The sequence below is a fragment of the Leopardus geoffroyi genome, chromosome C1 (assembly GCF_018350155.1).
Source record: "Leopardus geoffroyi isolate Oge1 chromosome C1, O.geoffroyi_Oge1_pat1.0, whole genome shotgun sequence".
NCBI classification, from domain to species: domain Eukaryota; kingdom Metazoa; phylum Chordata; class Mammalia; order Carnivora; family Felidae; genus Leopardus; species Leopardus geoffroyi.
This window is the reverse complement of record NC_059328.1, coordinates 215,117,576-215,140,026: the sequence shown is the minus strand read 5'-3', so window position 1 is coordinate 215,140,026 and position 22,451 is coordinate 215,117,576. Positions and strand designations below refer to the sequence as shown.

General features: G+C 48.6%; 1 protein-coding gene across 9 annotated transcripts in view; it reads right to left on the bottom strand.

Annotated features, from left to right (window-relative positions):
• Nucleotides 1-1,237: 1,237 nt before the first annotated feature.
• Nucleotides 1,238-22,451, bottom strand: part of NEU2 (neuraminidase 2) — a 94,012-nt gene continuing 72,798 nt past the window's right edge. For 7 of the 9 annotated variants that reach the window (XM_045481752.1, XM_045481755.1, XM_045481756.1 and 4 more), the window contains 2 exons: nt 8,947-9,151; nt 3,392-7,630 (listed from right to left, as the gene is read on the bottom strand). In XM_045481752.1, the coding sequence (XP_045337708.1) occupies nt 6,620-7,630; nt 8,947-9,147 (1,212 nt within the window). In that variant the 5' untranslated portion in view covers nt 9,148-9,151 and the 3' untranslated portion in view covers nt 3,392-6,619. Of the gene's footprint in view, nt 1,723-3,391; nt 7,631-8,946; nt 9,152-14,343; nt 16,404-22,451 lie in introns of those variants that run through there. The other 2 variants (XR_006713241.1, XM_045481750.1) reach the window with 2 other exon arrangements.

Genomic DNA, 22,451 nt, shown 5'->3' with positions numbered 1-22,451 from the left:
TGCCTTTCTTTTATCACAGGATGAAAGGCAAGCTCCCTGGCAGGTTGTACCAAGCCATTCAAGACCCATCATGGAATTGCCTGATCGTCTCATCCCCTACACTCCCTCTGGGCTCCAGCATGACCACATTAGTACCTTGATGTGTTCGTTCGTTCATTCATTCATTCACTCATTCAACACATAATGACTGAGAGCTCCCATACACCCAGACACTGTCTTAGACCCCACGATGTAGCAGGGAACACAGCCCCTGTCCTCCTGGACTTGCACTCTGCATTGGGATTTCTCGCCCTGTGCTATGATACTTGTTCATGGTTGAACTCCCCCCCAGCTGTCATTTCCCTTCGGCCACGCAGGACAAGGGCAGACTCGGGCACCTGACCACCTGGCTCGGCCACTTACCGGCTTGTACGATCCTGGTCAAGGGGCTTCATCTTTCTCTGCCTCAGCTTCTTCCTCTGTAAAATGGGGACAATAATAGTAACCTGCCTTATAGTATCGGGATGAGGAATAAATGAGTGGACACCTGCAAAGGGCTTGGAAGGGACATTCACTATTGTTTTCTACCATCAGCTCAGTGCCTGAGTAATGAGTACTCGATACATGTTTTCTGGCTGGATTAGAGAAGAAAACAGTAGAGGTAGTTAGCACACTGGAAGTTTGGTTCTCAGTGGAAACCAGGTAGCCCTGGTGTTACAAAGCCACGCTCTCATTAAAAGATCTAGAAAGGAGAAAAATGCTACCCACGGGGAAATAACATGACTCAGGTACCAGTCACTGAGCTCCTACTGACCTAGCACCTCCTTGGGCAGAAAGGAGGGCCTGCATGCTCAACCAGTGACCCACTGGGCCCAAAGAAAAGTAAAGGAACTGACAGCCATCAGGATTCCACCTGCTTTTGCTGGGACCCTGGAACTTCTGGTCCAGAGCAGTAGGAGGGAGGTGGGGGGATATACAGGGGCCTTTGAGCAAGTCATGCCCCCTTCCCAGGACTTTTTCCTTCATCAGATGAACACAGTTAGACCAGAGCATATTCGGGGAAGGGCTTTCTTACCTCTGTGATTCTAGAATTTTCTGTATGTGTGTCTACCACTGGTCTTTAAGCCAGATCATAAACCATGTAGGGAGAGAGTAGGAACCATGACTTATGAATTAAGGAACAAATACGTGACTTAATTCACTTTTTCCAGGAGCTCAGAATACAAATATAAAAATATGAAAAATATAAAAGAAAAAAGCCATTTCAAGACATTTTAATTCATAATGAAGAGTTGCACTTTACATTTGCAAACAACACATCTCAAGAGATTTCACACGTTCATCTTCGACTCAGTAATTCCTTTTAGAGGATTCAGTTTACAGAATGATCACAGATAAAGACGGAGGTTTACTCACAAAGATGTTCATCTCAGTGTTTTTATAACAGAAAAGAAGTCAAAGTACCTTCAATTTCTAATACCCAAGAATGATTGCATAATCCACAGTATGTTTCTTCGACATATTATCTTTTGCAAGAATATAACATGGGGGAAATGCTTCGGGTATAATGTCAAGTGGGGAGGAAAGGCACCATCCCACATTGATTCTGCAGCATGATCTCAGCAAATCTCACAGATAGAAGACCAGAAGAAAATGTGCCTCTGTCTAGTGGGATTATGGGTGGTTTTATCCTGCCTTTTTGTACTTCCAAATGGTTGGCATCTATTCCCTTGAAATCCTCCCCTAAAAACAGTACAAAAATGGAATTTGAAAAAGAAACACCTTGCCAAAAGTACAGTCAGCTTTCTCACCTTGTGAGCAGTGTGATTAAAGTATCACATTTAAATACTGGATTTCTTCCTTTCTTCTTCACGGGATGGGGATTTGTGTGGGCGGTGGTGTGGTGCTGGCTCTAAAATCTCACAGCGCAGAGCAGGGACTTGGAGCACCAAGCTCTCCGACGCCTCTCGGCTCTGCAGGAGGTGCTGCCTTCCCAGACGCCCGGGCTGGCATCTCTCCGTCCGCTCTGGTGAGGCCACGAGGGAATGCCAGCGAGGGAGGCGTTGCGCCCGGGGCTAACCAAGGGCACGGGCTCCAGAGACAGGCCGAGCAGAGCTCCACGTCCCAGAATCTGGACACACAGACCCCTTTGTACTCCTTGGATGGTCAGACAGGGACAATGGAGACAACTCAGAACAGAGGTGGGGACACCGGTCAAGGGTCAGAAACCCACTTGCTTTCCTGGCCCTGCCACGGGCTGTGTGGTCTTGAGGAAGTCATTGGACCTCACAGAACCTGCTGTCACCTCCTCCCGTCCCTCAGTGAGGAGGCTGGACTTAAAAGACTTCAAGTTCACTTCCGTCTCTACAGGCTAACATGCTGTGTCTCACCACATGTGGCCTTACCTCTAAGAATGGACAAGTTCCAGTAATTCTCTGTGGCTACCGTGTTGCCCTCAGCTCATTGCGCTGTGCAGAGACAGTGTCTCTCCGGAGAGGGGCAGATCTTCTCTATGGGCACCACTGGGGTGAGCAGACCACCCTGCCTGCCCTCTCTGCGGGGCCAGGCTCTGGGCCTTCCGAGGCGACCGCCCTGGACGTGCCCCAAGCCCTCTCATCTCCTCAGCCTCACACGGCAAGGGGAGGGGCTATGTATCGGTCTGTGGATACGTGTGTGTCTCCATGGACACAAATTATAGTAAAAATTCAGTTTCACTAAATGTACTAAATGTATCCTGGATTGGATCCAAGAACAGAAAAAGGACATTAGTAGAAACACTGGTGAAACCCGAATGAAGTCTAGAGTTTAGTAATAGTGCATCAACGTTAATCTCTTAGTTTTGATACATGTACCGCAGTTACATAAGATGTTAACACTAGGGGAAACTGAATGTGGGATATATGGGAACACTCCATACTATCTTCGCGAATTTTCTGTAAATCTAAAATGGTTCCCCCTAAAAAAGTTTATCACAAAAATTCATTTCTGGGGCGCCGGGGTGGCTCAGTCGGTTGAGCGTCCGACTTCGGCTCAGGTCATGATCTCATGGCTCGTGAGTTCGATCCCTGCATCGGGCTCTGTGTTGACAGCTCAGAGCCTGGAGCCTGCTTCGGATTCTGTGTCTCCCTCTCTCTCTGCCCCTCCGGCACTCATGCTCTGTCTCTCTCTCTCTCTAAAAAATAGACATTGGGGTGCCTGGGTGGCGCAGTCGGTTAAGCGTCCGACTTCAGCCAGGTCACGATCTCGCGGTCCGTGAGTTCGAGCCCCGCGTCGGGCTCTGGGCTGATGGCTCAGAGCCTGGAGCCTGTTTCCGATTCTGTGTCTCCCTCTCTCTCTGCCCCTCCCCCGTTCATGCTCTGTCTCTCTCTGTCCCAAAAATAAATGTTGAAAAAAAAAATTAAAAAAAAAAATAGACATTAAAAAAAATTTTTTAATTAAAAAAATTCATTTCCAAAGTTTTATTACAACCCAATATAATATACTGATTTGGAGATTGAACTAGCACATCCACTATTCAGTTGAACTTTTAAGGTACACAAATCTTGTGTGTACAGCTCATCGAATTCTCACATGAGAATTAGCCCTCCTAAGCTGCACCAGATCAAATAGTAGAATGTTTCCAGCACCCAGAAGACTCCTCCCAGCTCCCCATGAACAGCTATCCTCCTCCAGAAATAGCTACCTTCCTGATTTATACACCACGGATTTGTTTTGCGTGTTCCTGAACTTCATATAAATAGAGTCATCAAGTATGTAGTCTTTTGAACCTGGCTTCATTCACGCAAATATATAATGTCTGGAAAACCACCTACGCTCTCGTGTGTAGCAGTACTTCATTCTTCTATTATCGTGAAATATTCCTTTGCGCGAATATTGCCCAAGTCGGTTATCCATTCTGATATCGACTGACATTTGGATTGTTTCCCCTTTGGGACTCTTACGAACAAAGCTGCCAGAAACATTCTTAATACGTGTCCTTGGCAGCTATATGCATTCATGTCTTTTAGAGACGTACTGCAGAGAGGAAGTGCTGGGTCATAAGAGTATTTGCATGTTCAGTTTTAGTAGATACCACTGAACAGCTTTCCAAAGTGGTCATACCAGGTACGCTTCCTCCAGAAATGCATGAGAATGCCGGTTGCTTCATGTCCTTGCCAATACCTGCTGTTGTCGATCTTTCTCACTGTAGTCATTCCGGTGGGTATCTCGTAGTTCTAATTTGCATTTCTCTGACAAACATGTTTAGCAGCCTTTGTGATATCCTCTTTTGTGAAGTGCCTGTTCAAGTCCTTTGCCCATTTTAGTTGGATTGTCTTTTTCTTATTGGTTTGTAGGGACTCTTTATGGATTCTGGATACAAGTCCTTTGCCAGACATGTGTGTTATAAATATCTTCTCCCCATCTATGGCTTTTCTTTTCACTCTCTTAGTGGTGTGTTTCAATGAGTGGATAAGTCCGACTTTAACCAAATCAACTATTGCTTTTTTTCACTCAAATCAGAAGACTTTGATATTTGCATACATTTAGAAGTAGAAGGAACTTTAGAGATCATCTGTGCTAGCAGTTCTTGATCCTTATGTTCACTAGAATAACTTGAGGAGCTTTTGAAAAAAATACTCATCCCTGGACGCCACCACCAGAGATTCTGTATCAGTTGGTCAGGGCTGGAGCCCAGGAATGATCACGGTTTAAAAGCTCCCCAGGGAATTCTAAAAAGCAGTTGTAATGGAGACCCACTGACTTGTGAACGGAGAGAGTCTAAGGGAATAATTTTCTGAGCTTGGCAGTGTCCGGATGTCTTATCGTATTCCCGACTCATCTCAAGACCCTTAGCAGATGATTGACTTTTCCAGAGGAGTTAGCAGAGGCCAGCTCCTGATACAATCCTCGGTGGGTCTTTCTCTCTTCAAGCTCTCAGTTTATCTGGGACGGTCCTGGCTGATGCCCACTGTCTTGGTGTAATTATTAATAACATTCTCCTTTCACTCTCAAAAGTGTCCTGATTTGAATAACACACTGTGGCAACACCCGACCTCTAAACCTCTTCGTGCGCTGCTCCTGGCCTGTGTGGCCCTGTCCTCGTTCTCCTGACCAGGCCTCTGGCCTCTGCATAGCTAACTTTGCAGGGTTTAGAAGACAGCAGGTGACATCCCCAACGCAGAGGAGCTCTACTTTCCGCCCCAGCAACGAGCAGGCCCTAACTCCTTATCCTTCCAGCTGAATTTCACAAAACCCCACACAGAGAAGTAGCACCCAGATAGGAGGCCAGGGCCGGGAAACACCCAGAACAAAAGCCACACCTCCAGCTCCCTACCCTGTGAAAATTCCATTTAACCACTGCCTGGCCACATGGAGATTCGGCTCCGTTGCAAGAATCCATGACTGTTGTCATCGATCCCTGCCATCAAACTATTAGACTGATCCAATCAGTAGGAGGGGCTCTGATGGGGGGAGGGGGCGAACGGACTTGGGACATATGACAAGAAGCATCAGCCCCCTCCACCCAGGTCGGGCCCCCTCTCAGGTTATCACCCTCATGACAACCAGAAGCGGCCTTCTCCCTGCTCTTTCTACACAGCAAGATCTACACAAGCACACCCCTGCCCCTCTCTCTTTCCACATGGTGGCATACCCGTCATGGCAAAGGCTGAACGCCCCAGAGCAGCTTGGTGCCACAGACGCACATCCAACAGCCCAGCCCCTCTTGCCCACTTCCCTCTTCTGAATTATCTGATTCATCTGAATTTCATTCCTACCTTTAGCCGCATCACCTGTACAAAGATAACTTAGGATGGATGACTGTAGCAGGTTGAGTGGTGGCTCCAAAAGACAGATCCACGTCCTAACACTCAGAACCGGTGAAAGTGGCATCCTTTGGAAAAGAGTCTATGCAAATATAATTGAGTGAAGGATCATCCTGGGTTACCCAGGTATGAAGAGAAAAACACAGGGGAAGGGGAGAAAGCCATTCGAAGACAGAGGCATTAAAGGGAGGTAGCCGTAAGCCGAGGGCTGCCTGGGGTCACCAGATGCCGGAAGGGGCAAGGAAGGGTTCTCCCCAGGTCCTGCTGACACCTTGATTTTGGACTTCCGGCCTCCAGAACGGTCAGCGAATGAATTTCTGTTGTCTGAAGCCACCAAGTTTGTACTGATTTGCTATGGCAGCTTGAGGAGTTACCTTAATTTTCCTAGCCCCCCTTACCTCCCTGCAAAGCTGTCTCTCATGCTGTCTGCTCTAAAGCATCATCAAACACACACACACACACACACACACGCACATGCACACTCACATGCACACACACCCCTCTGCTAATTTGTCTCCGTCTCCTCCCAGGAACATGATGAGCGTTTACCAAGAAGAAATGGGCTGGACTCGACCATTTATCAGGACCCGCACGGCAGCGGGGGCTAGGGGGGGGCAACAGGCAGGCTGAGCCCTGCAGAGCGACGTCTCCCCATCTTCCCTGTCGAGGGGCCGTGGGAAGCCAGGCTCCTTCAACTTCTGATTGAAAACCGAATCCCTCGGAAGGACGGAAACATCCAAGCAGGAAGAGAGCCAAGAGGCAGACGTCTCCACACGCTTTCAGTGCGGGGAGCCGAGAGCCGGCCCCCAGAGCCCAGAGGGAAACCCACGGGCCTCTCACTCGGGGTGTCCAGGAGGAAAGGGGGCCCCAGGCCGGCGGGAGCCCTTCCTGGGTGGCACACGGCGGGCTCCCAAAGACAAAAACTCAGCTGGGAAGGCTTGTTTCAGGGTGAACGTGAGGAAGATGACCGCCTCGTAATCGTCCGATTCATACAGACACCCGAACTGCGGTGACCCGTCAGGGCCGGTGCCCATGCTCTGGAGGTCTGAGTAGGCGCAGCTGCCCGTGGCCAGCAGGGCGGGCTCCGACCAGGCCGCGGGGCCCGGGCGCGGCTTGCTGAGGTACGCGCCCAGGTGGGCTCTCTGCCGTGGGTCGGTGGGGTGAGTGTAGAGCAGCCATCTGTCCGAGGCGTCCGCCCCCGCCCCGGGGCCGGGAAAGCTGACGATGCTCCCTTGGCAGCCATGCGGAGGCTCCACGAGCTCCTCCACCAGCTGGGCCTCCTTGAAGTCGAGGCCCTCGTTGGTGCTCTCGGCCTGGACCCTGGCTCTGAGGGGGCTCCTGGCGTTCAGATACACGACCCTCTGCTCCGCGCCCCCGACTTCGGCCACCTGACACTCCACGGTGTCCTGGGCCACGAAGTTCCCTCTCTGCCACGTGTGCCCGTGGTCATGGCTGACGAAGCAGAAGGCAAAGGGCGAAGGCCGCCGGTGGGGGTGAAGGTTCCGGTAAGCGTAGGCGGGCACCACCAGACTCCGCGTCTTGTTGCGCAGCTGCAGGCAGTGCCCCGGACCCACCGCAAACGTGGCCCACTCCTTGTGGGCTGTGCCGATGGCGGGGCCGGTGAGGTCTCGGGCGGGGCCCCAGGACCTCCCGTGGTCGGGGCTGGTGACCTGGCACAGCCGTGTCACGTTGACCCTGGTGTGGAGCTGGTGGTGCTCGGACACCTGCCCCGGGATGGCGATGAAGAAGAGGAAGAGGGTTCCTGTCTTCTCGTCGTACAAGGGGCTTGGGTTCATGGACCGGTGGCCCTCCAGCTGCGCCTGGGCCACCACCTCCTGAGCGTGCCACTGAATGTGAGGAGACAGGGGGGAGGAGAAGAACGACTTTGAAATGGCCGGTGACAGCGGCAGTGACAGGAACTGCAGTGTGGGGAGAGGGGCAGGTGGCGCATCCCACGGGAGAAACGTCAAAGGTCACGCGGCACGCATCCACCCGCGCAACGTCTCCCCGGAGCGCTGGGAGCCCGGCCCCTCCGTACTCCCTCCGAGGCGGCACACTCTTCATTCGAGGGGCTACCCCTGCCGTTTCCGGCAACATACTACAGAGCACCCGCAGAGTGCCAGACTGCGGCATGCAAAGAGGCTTCGGGCACAGCCGTTCCCAGGTTCATCCCGGTCCCTTCCACTCACCAGCCCGGTCCAGTTTCCCATTCTTGAAAAATAAAGCCTTAGAGTAACTCCGGTAGTCTGACCATGACGGGGCAGAATGTGACAATCGCCTCCCATTTGCCACACATCACAGTCTATTAATGCAGCCTAGGAGGGATAGCACCACAACACCGAGGACTCACAAGGAGTTTCCACGGTTCCTGAGGCTGTGGCCTACACGCAGCAGCTCTGCCCTCTATCTCCGTCCATTAATAGCCCTCCACCAGTGAACGGTTCGAGGGGTAGACACCGTGCCCAGAGCACAATGTCTGTTATGCCGTCTAACACTTATCCCTGACTCCTGGGGGACAGGTGTCACCAGCTCCGTCTCTCGTCTGGGGAATGAGAGGCTTAGACAGCATGGATGAGTTGCCCAAGCCCATGCCTCTGATAAGTGGTAGAACCAGGACTTGAACCCAAGTCCATCTGCTTCAGACCCCATGCTCTGGCTGGGTACTGTGTCATAAAGACCATGGAATAATGATAATAGTATATTAACCCCTTCAAATGTGATAAGCCAGCCTTGGGTGTCTTCATCAAAATTAAATACTTGGTCTACGTGTTGCAATCTCAAGACACAAGTTCCAACCTTTACCTTGCTCCCCAGGTTAATTTTACTAAAAGGATACACTCCCCCCCCCCCCACCAGTTATGTGATACTAAACTACCCCTCCCTCAGGTTTTCAGGGATGCGGGGAGCTGTCCGAACATCAGTTTCCCTGTCCGACTTGTCGTGTTATGCAAGAAAGCAGAAGCAGCCAGGCCAGCTGAACTTGCTCATGGCGACCCCATGTGGGTCACCCTCACTGGGGACACCTTCTCTGCCCCACCTCTGATGGGTCTCTGGGCCCCTCTTGGGATTCAGCGTGCCATGTCCCTCTGTTCCCCAGACGCCGACCATCTAAGCATGTCATGGCCCCTGGATTCCCAGCACTTGTAGCCTCGCCCTGCCTTACCTGGACCTGATGGGTGGATGCGTCATAGCTTCCTCTGCGCAGGACGATCAGCTCTGCGTGCTCATCCTTCTTGCTTATCCGCTGTTCCGCGAAGGCCAACACTGTCTTCTGCTCAGGCAGATACAGCAGAGCGGGGATCCTGTAGGCATGGGCTCCTGACTGGAACACTCTCTCCTTCTGCAGGATGGGGCACGACTCCATGGGGCTTGGGGGAGGGCACAGGACAGGCAGGTGAGTCTCTTGCATTCACATCCTGAGACGGGGCCACGGCCACCCTCCCAGGCAGGGGCTGCTCACCCCGCGGGCAAGCCACCCGACGTTGGGGTGGCCTGTCCTTCTTCCCAGTGGGGGCTCATCCCCCTTTATGACATTCCAAGACCCTTTCTGCCAACTGTGCACATGCCCCTCGTAGGGCCTGGCAGCCGTGTATGCGTGAGACATGGGAGACGAGGTCTTCGGAAAAGAGTATTCTGTGCCGTATTTTTATTATAAGTTAACAAGCCTCCTTACAACAGATTCGTGATAACCTTCAACTGCTTTTCCCAAACCCAACTCATCAATCAAATGCTAAACCCTGAGTGGGAAAGGAGTGCTTGCCGAGGGGCTCTCCGCAGCTGTCCGGCTGCCAGAAAGTGACACGTGGGAGATTTTTTTTTTTAATAACTGCAGAGCCCTAGAAAGTTGCCTTAGCAAAAAGAAAAAAAAAATGTGGGGAAAAAAAACCAGGCTCCATTCTCAAGGCTCTCGTCCCCAGGCTGCCTGAGGGGAGGCCCAGTTGCACTCACCATGGGGGCTCCCCGCCTCGCCCCCCCCCAGGGCAGGGAGGGGGTGCAGGCAATGGAAGACAGAGGCTCCTGACACCCCACCCGGGCTGGAAGGGTCTTCCGGACATATAAGAAAATAAAAAAAAAAAAAAAAAAATAAGTATTTGGCCAGAAAGGGTAGGGAGAGCTGGAGGTAACTTGGTGATGTGGGTGACAGTGGTCGCTGTGCCGGGCCACCTGGTTCCCCCTTCAGGGTGACTTCACCCCCAGCTTCAGGGAGTGCTGGCTGCAGAACAGATGGGCCTCAGCTGTCAGCCCAGGGGAGGGACAGGACTGCCAGCAGCTGAAAAGAACCAAGGTCAAAGCCCAGGAAGGGCTCCACCTGCCAGCCAGCCTGCCCAGAACGTAAAGACTTGGCTCCCTCGTCCTACCTGGGATGCTCTCAAGGACCAGCCCAGCTCCAGGGCTCCCGTGGGCTCCACTGAGGCTTCCCAGACACTGCATCACAGCCCCCCTTCCCCTGCCTGCTCCTACTGCCCTCCCCTCCCTTCCACCGAGCTGACCCCAGGAGGCGCCCCCACAAACCTCCTGTCCATTTCGGAGCCTGCTTCCTGGGGAGCCCTGCCTGCAACAGGCCTTCGGGGAGGGGAAATGGAAAGTGGGGTGAGCAGTCAGCAGCACACAGCCTCTCCTCTGCACCCTTTCCTACCACGTCCGGGGATTCTCTATTTAAAAGTTAATTCAACGTTTCTGGGAAACGAGTGCAATCTACCGGTATTCTATTCAATCCACAATGAATATTATTGCTAGGCCAAAATAACAAAATAAAACTAACGAGGGCAAACACTGCACAAGGTAAAAATGTGGGTTTGCCTAAACGTGAGCAGAAGAGGTAAGTCTTCATGGTAAAATCTGGACCTGGAAACTGTCATCCAGGAACATGGAGTTTAGTAGACAGAAGGGTGGCTACATTGAAACTTTGTTATGAAATGTAGGTGGGAGGGGCGCCCCGGGGGGCTCAGTCGGTTAAGCCTCTGATGTCCCACTTCGGCTCAGGTCCTGATCTCGTGGCTCGTGGGTTTGAGCGTCTGGGCTCTGTGCTGCACAGCTCAGAGCCTGGAGCCGGCTTCAGATTCTGTGTCTCCCTCTCTCTCTCTGCCCTTCCCCCGCTCACGCGCTGTCTCTGTCTCTCAAAAATAAATGTTAAAAAAAAAATTAAAAAAAAATATGTAGATGGGGAAGAATCAAATATGATTAAAAATAAAAATGAAATGGGGGAGAAAGAGGCAGGGTAAACAGTGTTCTCCAGAAAACCGATCAACAGTTTATTGGGCGTGTATCTTGGGTAATGTACCTAGGAGTGGAATTGCTGGGTCATATGGTCACACTAACTGCCTGTTTCCACATCAGCCGCAACATTTTACATTCCCACCAGCCTTGTCAAGATTCCAATCTCTCAATGCAACACTGGTTATTGTGTCTTTTTGATAACAGCCATCCTACGGGGGTTAAGTAGCATCCCACTGTGGTTTTGATTTGCATTTCCGGGATGACTAACGAGGTTGAGCTGGTGCTCACTGACCATCAGAGTTGGATTTTAGCCTGGAGGCAATGGGAAGATTTCGGATTTGTTTAGGCAAGGCAGTGATCTAACCCGATTTATTTTTTAGGAAGTCCCTCTTTTGGCCCCAGGGAACTGTTGCGAGGGTGCTGGATGAGGACGGGGCGGGGGGGGGGGGGGGGGGGGGGGGGGTAGGTTGCAGAAGATGAATTTGTTACAAGCTTCCAGGTTTCCAGGTTTGCACTGTTTTCCAGACACCTTCCTTAGACTCTGCTCTCCTTTAGGGTGGGGACAAATTTTTTCATTCAAATAGCAAATATTTGGGCGCCTGGGTGGCGCAGTCGGTTAAGCGTCCGACTTCAGCCAGGTCATGATCTCGCGGTCCGTGAGTTCGAGCCCCGCGTCAGGCTCTGGGCTGATGGCTCAGAGCCTGGAGCCTGTTTCCGATTCTGTGTCTCCCTCTCTCTCTGCCCCTCCCCCGTTCATGCTCTGTCTCTCTCTGTCCCAAAAATAAATAAACGTTGAAAAAAAAAAATAGCAAATATTTATTGTGCTTCTACCTTGGGCCCTGCATTGTTCTAGAAACTCAGGATGCTTTGTGAATAAAAACAAACAAATAAATAAATCAATCCGTGGACTGGTGGAGTTTGTGTTCTAGTGAGGATGGGAAGGGTTTAACTTTATTGCCGAATACCAAATAGTGCTCGCTAGGACCAGGACCTGTCTGAGCACTCGACAGGGATGGCCGTACCTGACCTCACAAATGCCCCCACCAATGCCTTGCCCTCTGAAAACCTGTGAGGCTGAAAGCCACGCCCCTGTGGGAAAAGAGCCTGGCATGGAGGGGGAGGCTGTGGACGTGTGCTAGCCCTGTCCCCTAGGGGCTGCTAGGCTAAGTCTTTGCCCCATGTGTGTTTTGAGCCAAAGCAGACACAGGAGGGCAGGTGAGGAGGAAAAAGAGAATCTGGAGGGCTCATCTCATTTTCGGCAACTCCCGCCCGAACTGGCACACCCACCGACAACACCGATCCAAAAATGTCTTCATAATCGTCATAACCAACACTTACACGGCTCTGCTATATTTTAAAAAGTTTTTTTGTCAATTGTATTTATAAACTGTATTTTATTTTTTTAAGTTTATTTATTCATTTAAAGAGAGAGAGCTCACGCGCGCACACACGCGGGTGGGGGCCCAGGGGTGGGGGCCAAGGGGTAGCGGCAGAGAGAGGGGGAGAGAGAATCGGTGCAGAGCCCTGCATGGGGCTCGATCCCAAGAACCGTGGGATCATGACCTGAACCAAGACCAAGAGTCGGACACTCAAGCGTCTGAGCCACCCAGGCACCCCTATACATTTTAGTGTTTACAATACGATTTATAAATATTCACTTATTTAATACCCGTGACACCCTTACGAAATCGCCACTTTTTTTTTATCCCATTGTACAGATGAGGAAACTGAGCTCACTAACACTTAAGTGCCAGAGGTGGGACTAAAGACACTTCTAACTCCCCGCAGTACTGACTCTGGGAGGGGTTCTGGAAAATGCCATCTTCCGGCACCTCGTTACATTTCTGGTGCTTTATAGCACCTCGTGTTGGTAGCTGGCCCATCTGGACCCAGCTCTGGCTCCCATATCATGGCAGCAGCTTGAGAGCCACATAGAGAGAAGAGAACTGAATTAGGAGTAAAAAAATCAGATTCTAGTCCTAGGTCCCCTCCTTGTGTATCTTAGGGCAAGAACCTACCTCCCTGGGTTCCATCTCCCCACTTGACAAGAAGGGAGCTATAGGAGGTGACCATGCAGGCCCCTCCATCTCCAGCGGGGGCTGACTCCTTGGGGGAGGGGAGGGCAGGGGGCCTCAGCATAACCCAGCCTCAGATGCCACCATCCAGGCAGTCAGCCAAGTGACAATGTCAGGCTGAGCCATGAGAAACCACCACACTGCAGGTCAAAAATGGTTGAATTGCAGTGATTTCAGATGGTCCCACAAAGGAACCAGCGGCTGACATGGCTTGTGGTCTTGTGGGGCCCAGGCCCAGAGCAAAGCATCTCACATAAGGAAGCTCACTTCTCCCCACGCAACCCGAGAGGCTGGCTTTAGTGCTGCCATCTCGGAGGTAGGGAAACTGAGAAGTGGAGTCGGGGGCAGGAGGTGACCTCCTGGAGTGGGTGGCCCCCCAGGTGCGAGCCTGGAGCCGCCAGATTCTAGAGCCCACACCCCTACCCACGGGGCTCTGCTGTCATGGGACCCATAGCTGAGACTCAGGTCGAAAAGGCTTTCCTAGAAAACGCGAGCAGTCCGGCCTGCCTGCTCTCTCTTGTTGAGAGGACAGCCTTATGGGTGCCTTTCACATCCAGAGGCCTCCGTGTGCCCACTTCAGGAAGATGCCTTGGCAGCTTAGATTTGCACTGAGCACCCTCTAGGTGCCAGGAAACAGATCAACAGATAAGTGCTGGTCCCTGCCCTCCAGGAACCTCTAGTAATAAGAGAGAACCAATAATTTGGGGGACAAGGCAAGAGGCACTCGCTGCAGCTTTTCCCAGGGGAACAGCCCTTGTTCTTGGGGGTTAGATTTGGGGGGAATGTTTGCCTGTTGGCTACCATGTCGAAATACCAGCTCTCCAAAGAGCAGGAAGCTGCCCGCATCTGGACTGCCCATAGCACCAGCAAAGCAAGCATGTGGGGACCACAAGACTGAAGTTCCAGCAGCTTCTTTTCCCAAGAAAACTCTGTTCCCAATGGGTTCAACAACTCAGCCTGGGCCCAGTGCATTGCTGGGATTCCTACCCCGGGCTGAGAAGAGCTTTCTTGATTCCCATGCCAGTATAGGACCACTGAGCTGCCTTCTCGAAGTCCAGACCAGCTATATAACTTGGGGCCAGAATGAGGAGTTTTCCTGAGCTGACCAACTAGAGCCTTCTCCACATCTTTCCCCATCCAGCAGGTACTCTGGGCTCCCCAAGAACAGAGTGGGTGCCAAGACAGGGGGTTGAGGGTGATGAGCTGTCCTGCTCTTTAGAACTGCCATGGTCTAAGACATTCCCGTATCGCTGTCACTTCATAATTACCTTGAACAGAAGAGCTCTTGCTTATGTTAACAAAGGAACAGGTAGGTGAGTTCCAAGAAAAGCTGTTGGTCAGCTTTTGGAGAGTGTTCCAAGTCAGATCCTGGCGTCTGGGTGGGAAGTCAGAGTATACAGCAGAGGCAGTGGCAATCCAGCTTCCAGAAGAACAGTGGGGCTCCTGAGTTCCTCTGCGCTCATCTCGAGTCTCAGGGCCTCCTCTATTGGGCCAGTGCCTATATATATCTAAGGGAGGCCCTATTTCTGTCACCCACTCATCTGCCAGTGTGCTCCAGGGCGATGCCAGTTTCCAGGCCCAGCCCTGGCCCAGTTAGGACGCTGGAACTCATTAACCAGGAGGAAGTCTGTCCAGGTCCCTGCATAGTCAGAGTGAATCAGAATGAGCCATGGACAGCCTGAATCAAGCTTGCTTCTGAAATGGCTGCAACGAGCAAAATGTGTGCCCAGCAGGAACCAAGCTTCCCAAGGCCTGGGACACTTTGGAAGTACAGGGAGGGCAAGAGCAAAGGCTAGAGCCTTGCCGGACTCGGCTCCTTTTCCGGCTCTGCCAGGGCCAGCTGGGTAAGGAAGGCAGCTTTCTTGACCTCTTGGACCCCAGTTTCCTCCTTTGAAAAATGGTACGAAAAAACCTCACAGTAGATTCCGAGCTGCGTGAGAGCAGAGACTATATGCCTCATCTGCTACTACAACCCAGTATTGAGAGAAGTTTCTGGTATATCATCGGTGCTCCATCAGTGCTCCCCAAACGAGCAAACGGATGAGGCTACCTTTCCAGGCAGGGCCAATGCCGTGAAGATCATACAAGATAAACCCATTTAAATCTCTTAGCCCAGCATCTGGCATGTGGCAAGGACTCACTAGGTGCTAGTACCTGGCAAAGAGCCCTTTTCTTCCGCACCCACCATACCCAAGCCTAACTCATGGACCGTGAGTTCATTCCCAGAAGGATGAGTCATCCGCGTGTGCACAGCCAGAAAATACAGAGCTTCTTTAACTTGTAATGGGGTTACATCCCAATAAACCCATCAGGAGTTGAAAACACCACACATTGAAAATGCATTGAATACGCCTAACCTACTGAACATCCTCGCTTGGCCTAGCCCACCTTAAACGTGCTCAGAACGCTTCCAGTAGCCCGCCAGTTGGGCTAATCGTCTAATGCAAAATCATCTAACACAAAGCCTATTTTGTAATGAACTGTCGCTTAACTCATGTAATGTATCGAATGCTGTGCTGAAAGTGACAGGACGGCTCTGTGGGCACAGAACAGCTGTCAGCGTACCAGTCGTTGACCTTGGGGGTCGCAGGCTGGCTAGGAGCCCCCGCCGACCCGCCGTCACGAGAGAGGATTGGCTGCACATCACTAGCCCGGGAAAAGAGCCAAATTCCAAGCGCCACGTAGGGTTTTCACTGAATGCATTCTGCTTTCACACCATCTCGAAGCTGAAAAATCCTAAGCTGAACCGTCGTACCTCGGGGACCACCTGTATAACCCACCTCGCCTCAGCTCACCACCAGACTGTGTGGCTGAGGCTGAAGGAGCTGGAAAAATCAGGAGGCAGTCCAGCTGGTTCAAGGTGCGCTTTCTGTTGTAGTCTAGGACGGGGGGGGGGGAGGGCTGAGGGAGGTCTTCCTAATCTGTTCCCCTTCCGTCCACTGAACAAAGTCCTTTCACAGTACCATGAGCTCCAGACGGGTCCGGTAGCTCAGGTAGCTCAGAGCAGCCACACCTTGGCACATTCTCTCCCCGGGGTCAGCTCTCTCTGGCTGCCTCACAGCAGAGGTGTCCCCTGGATGGCACGTTCTGGGCTCCCTGTCCTGCTCTGGTCTAGAGCCAGCCCTCTCAGTGTTCTCAGAGAGACAGTCGTGGTCTGACCTTGAATTTTTCTTAGAAAAAAGCCACGCCCGAAGGCCAGCCTATGTGAAAAGCCCAGTAAACCCAGCCTCCTAGCTCTGACTCATACCCCATGTGTGGGAAGTCTGGGAATCACCTTGAAGCTGATGCCTTCGCTAAGTTCTTCTTGTCTTCTGGCTAACTCACTGGGCCACAGAAGAGGTGTTTTAAAAGTGGGTTAATAAGGGTAGGCATAGTGACTGGTGAATGCAATTGCTATCCATCCATACAATGGAATATTAGGTACCAATTAATTAAAATCATGTTTTAAAGGGGAACCTGGGTGGCTCAGTCACTTAAGCGTCCGACTGCAGCTCAGGTCATCTCGTGTCTCATGAATTCGAGCCTTGCGTTATGCTCTGTTGCTGACAGCCCAGATTGGGATTCTGCGTCTCCCTCTCTCTCTGCTCCACTCACACTCTGTCTCTGTCTCTGTCTGTCTCCAAAATAAATAGACATTAAACAAAATTTTTTTTAAATCATGTTTTAAAGATTAGGTAATGCATGAGAAAATGCCGGGATGGTGGGAAGTATAAAAAGCAGGATACATGGCATACAAGGTAGGATCCCACTTTTGTAAATGTGTTTCTTGCACACTCAAGAATCTATATAAAAATAAACAAAAATCATGTCAAAATACGTACTGCTCTACCCCCCAAACTTAGCACACTGCATGGAACAAAACTAATTAATTTTAATTAACTTTAACTAGTGGGACTACAATGATATTTATTTACTTCCTTGTATTCCTCTAGGTGCATATGAATATTATTAGTTTAAAAAGGTATTATCTTGGGGCGCCTGGGTGGCTCAGTCGGTTGGGCGTCTGACTTCGGCTCAGGTCATGATCTCGCAGTTTGTGAGTTCAAGCCCCGCGTTGGGCTCTGTGCTGACAGCTCGGAGCCTGGAGCCTGCTTCGGAGTCTATGTCTCCCTCTCTTTCTCTGCCCCTCCCCTGCTTGCACTCTGTCTCTCTCTCTCAAAAATAAACATTAAAAACAGTTAAAAAAATAATAAAAAAATAAAATACTTAAAAATAAAAAAATAAAAAGGTATTATCTTAAAACCAATGGTAAGTAATATAATGAAAGACTTTAAAATGTGGCTTAAGGGTAGCTATTAACTCTATCCTGGCCAGACCACTGAGTGCGGAAGTATGGTTTTAAAAGGACCTAAAGAGCATATAGAAATGAGCTTGGGGCACCTGGCTGGCTCAGTCGGTTGAGTGTCCGACTCGATTTTGTCTCAGGTCATTATCTCATGATTCGGGAGTTTGAGCCCCGTGATGGGCTCTGCACTCACTGCACAGAGGCTGCTTGGGATTCTCTCTCTCTCTCTCTCTCTCTCTGCCCTACATCCCCCAAAATAAATAAATAAACTTTTTAAAAAAGTTTAAAAATGGGTTTGATTCAGCATTCAAATTTAACTTACATTTGACTCCAAGGGATCAATTGATTAACTGTTCAAAGGTATTCATCGAATACATCCTATGTAGCCAACACCATGCTGACCGAGGAGATGAAGACAGGTCATGGATGAGGTCCCAGAGCTCCAAGTGCTGATTATCTATCTGGGGGGAAAAGGCAAGCACACGAGCTACAGAGGCCAGAGAAGGTAGATATATTGCTCAAATGACCAAATCTAAAGTTGTGTCTAGGCTTTTTTTTTTTTTTTAAGATTTTATTTTTAAGTAATCTCTAGACCCAACATGGGGCTCAAACTCACAACTTTGAGATCAAGAGTCACATGCTCTACTGACTGAGCCAGCCAGGTTCTCCATAGCTAAGCATTTTTTAATGCAACATTTTAATATTTCCACAATTTCTATTTAGTTCTTCTTTGACACTACTTTTTTTTTTTAATTATTTTCTTCCATCCTAAAAACAAATGAGCTATCAAACCATGAAAAGACATAGAGCGTATTACTAAGTGAAGGAAGGCAATCTGAAAAGGCTCCACACTGTGTGATTCCAAGTCTATGCCATTCTGGGAAAGGCAGAACAATAGTGACAGTAAAAAGATCAGTGGTTGCCAGGGATTGGAGAGGTGGGGTGAGTAAGTAGGGGAAACGTAAATGATTTTTTTTCCTGCAGTGAAAATGCTCTGTAATGTACCAAAATAATAGATACATGTCATTATATATTCATCCAAACCCATAGAATGTACACCATTAGGAGTGAACCCCAATGTAAACTATGGACTTGGAATAATAATGATGTGTCTGTGAAGATTCATTTATTGTAACAAACATACCACTCTGGTGGGGTTGGTGATAGTGGGGGAGGCTGTGCACGGGTGGGGGCAGGGGGTAAGTGAGAAATCTCTGTACCTTCCTCTCAATTTTGCTATGAATCTAAAACTGCTCTAAAAAATGAAGTCTTGGGGCGCCTGGGTGGCGCAGTCGGTTAAGCGTCCGACTTCAGCCAGGTCACGATCTTGCGGTCCGTGAGTTCGAGCCCCGCGTCAGGCTCTGGGCTGATGGCTCGGAGCCTGGAGCCTGTTTCCGATTCTGTGTCTCCCTCTCTCTCTGCCCCTCCCCCGTTCATGCTCTGTCTCTCTCTGTCCCAAAAATAAATAAACGTTGAAAAAAAAAAAATAAAAAAATAAAAAAATAAAAAATGAAGTCTTAATTAAAAAAAAAAATTAATTTCCTATTCTTGTTTTATATAGTTTACTACTTTACCTCTTTAAGCACTTGAAACAGACTTATTTTTTAAATGTCGCTTTTTATATTATTCCATTGTTTTCATCTCCTCCTATGTCAACTCTCATTTTTATGGAACGTTTTTCTTCATATTGGACTTTCTCAAATGTTTTACGATTTGTTACACTAATGTTTTAATAATTTATATTTATTTATTCCTTCATATTGGTCTTCCCCAAATGTTTTATAATTTTTATGTATGAGCTCATCCTCATTAGGGATTATCTTTTGGGGGTGGCGGTGGAGATGCCCCCAGAATTGCCCCAGATTGTGGATGCCTCCCCACAGTTGTCTCAACCTAAGTCTTAAGGGTTCACAGTTTCTCAACTTTTTCTTAATTTCTATCTTAGAGTATCTGTACTTTGTAAGTGGCAAAAGCTTTAACCCCATGTACAAACCCAGCTTGTTCTCTATTTTCTTTTCAGCGATTCTCTTTCTACCCATGGCCTGGGACTTCTTTTCTTTTTTACGTCTGAGACATAATTCCTTTCTAAACTTTCTGCTGTATTCAGCTCCAGAGTATTTATTCTTGTGCCCTCACTGCTGGGAACTTAAAACAAGCATATACCCTGGCTATGTCTGTACAGTCCCTAATAAACTAGCTCACCAGCTAGTAAATAGAAATAGAAATAGAAATAGAAATAGAAATAGGTAAATATAGAATTACCTATTTATTTATGGCACCTGGAGATTTACCTTTCTTACTTTTGAGATCAAATATGTATTTGAGATCAAATATGATATATGTAATATATATATATTTTTTCCAGCATTTCTTTTTTTTAATTTTATTATATGAAATTTATTGTCAAATTGGTTTCCATACAACACCCAGTGCTCATCCCAAAAGGTGCCCTCCTCAATACCCATCACCCACCCTCTCCTCCCTCCCACCCCCATCAACCCTCAGTTTGTTCTCAGTTTTTAACAGTCTCTTATGCTTTGGCTCTCTCCCACTCTAACCTCCTTTTTTTTTTTTTTTTTTTTCTTTTTTCCTCCCCCTCCCCCATGGGTTCCTGTTAAGTTTCTCAGGATCCACATAAGAGTGAAACCATATGGTATCTGTCTTTCTCTGTATGGCTTATTTCACTTAGCATCACACTCTCCAGTTCCATCCACGTTGCTACAAAAGGCCATATTTCATTCTTTCTCATTGCCACGTAGTATTCCATTGTGTATATAAACCACAATTTCTTTATCCATTCATCAGTTGATGGACATTTAGGCTCTTTCCATAATTTGGCTATTGTTGAGAGTGCTGCTATGAACATTGGGGTACAAGTGCCCCTATGCATCAGTACTCCTGTATCCCTTGGATAAATTCCTAGCAGTGCTATTGCTGGGTCATAGGGTAGGTCTATTTTTAATTTTCTGAGGAATCTCCACACTGTTTTCCAGAGCGGCTGCACCAATTTGCATTCCCACCAACAGTGCAAGAGGGTTCCCGTTTCTCCACATCCTCTCCAGCATCTATAGTCTCCTGATTTGTTCATTTTGGCCACTCTGACTGGCGTGAGGTGATACCTGAGTGTGGTTTTGATTTGTATTTCCCTGATAAGGAGCGACGCTGAACATCTTTTCATGTGCCTGTTGGCCATCCGGATGTCTTCTTTAGAGAAGTGTCTATTCATGTTTTCTGCCCATTTCTTCACTGGGTTATTTGTTTTTCGGGTGTAGAGTTTGGTGAGCTCTTTATAGATTTTGGATACTAGCCCTTTGTCCGATATGTCATTTGCAAATACCTTTTCCCATTCCGTTGGTTGCCTTTTAGTTTTGTTGGTTGTTTCCTTTGCTGTGCAGAAGCTTTTGATCTTCATAAGGTCCCAATAATTCACTTTTGCTTTTAATTCCCTTGCCTTTGGGGATGTGTCGAGTAAGAGATTGCTACGGCTGAGGTCAGAGAGGTCTTTTCCTGCTTTCTCCTCTAAGGTTTTGATGGTTTCCTGTCTCACATTCAGGTCCTTTATCCATTTTGAGTTTATTTTTGTGAATGGTGTGAGAAAGTGGTCTAGTTTCAACCTTCTGCATGTTGCTGTCCAGTTCTCCCAGCACCATTTGTTAAAGAGGCTGTCTTTTTTCCATTGGATGTTCTTTCCTGCTTTGTCAAAGATGAGTTGGCCATACGTTTGTGGGTCTAGTTCTGGGGTTTCTATTCTATTCCATTGGTCTATGTGTCTGTTTTTGTGCCATTTTTCCAGCATTTCTGTATGTTCAGGAAATTTCACATGACCTTGGGCAAGCTACCGAACTTCTGTATACCTGGCTCTCTCATCGTAAGACCGTAGTGATGATTAAACAAACTAATTCGTGTAAAGTGCTTAGAACAGAGCCTGGCCCAGAGGTGGTCAATAGATATCATGGTAATTATTCATGCTTCTGCTCAGTTCTTTTCCCTGACCAGGCCTTTATATATTTCAAATGTATTTTAAAAATTTTTAACATTTTTTAAAATTTATTTTTTTGAAAGACAGAGAGAGACAGAGCACTAGTGGGGGAGGGGCAGAGACAGAATCTGAAGCAGGCTCCAGGCTCTGAGCTGTCAGCACAGAGCCTGATGTGGGGCTTGAACCCATGAACTGGGAGATCATGACCTGAGCCGAAGACAGATGCTTAACTAACTGAGTCACCCAGGCGCCCTTCAAATGTATTTTTAAAATAACCACTACAAGTTTTTAAATTTAAAACATTGAAATGTCCTCTCCTCTCTCCACTCCCAAGAGCAAACTCAACACAGGAAGTTAGATAATCTTAAAAGAAATTCTCTTAATAAGGAATTCATACACTTGAACATTCAATTTCTGCCAATGCACATTTATAATAGTCATTTTAAAATGATTATTTTGTGATTAAGTCCATTAGTGATCTATCAAAAATTATCACCCAGAAAACATCACAAAAGCTTCTGATCAAGGACATCTCAGGTTTTGAAAGGGATTTCTCAGTGCCTTAGTCCATTTGGGTTCCTATAACAAAATACCATAGACTGGGGGTGCTTATAAACAACAGAAATCTATTTCTCACAGTTCTGGAGGGCAGGAAGTTCAAGATAAAGGCACTGGCAAATTCAGTGTCTGGTGGGACCCCTCTTCCTGGCTCATAGATGGCCATAGTGGAAGGGCACAGGAGCTCTCCAGGATCTCTCTTGTAAAGAATTTATAGGTTCCTCATAGGCAAATTCTCATGGCTTAATCACCTTCCACAGATCCCACCTCCTATACTATCACTTTGGGAGTTAGTTTTCGACATACGAATTTTGAGGGAAAGCAAACATTGAGTCCATGGCACTCAGTATCATCCCAGAATATATTACGGGAAGTAGCAGCTGGCCATTAAAGCGTGAAGGACTCCAACGTGTGCAGAATTGGAAAAACATCAAGACAACATAGAACAGTGTGAACATGCTGTGACCCCACCTAAGGAAAATACAGATGTGTGTGTGTGTGTGTGTGTGTGTGTGTGTGTGTGTGTGTGTATGAGAGAGAGAGAGAGAGAGAGG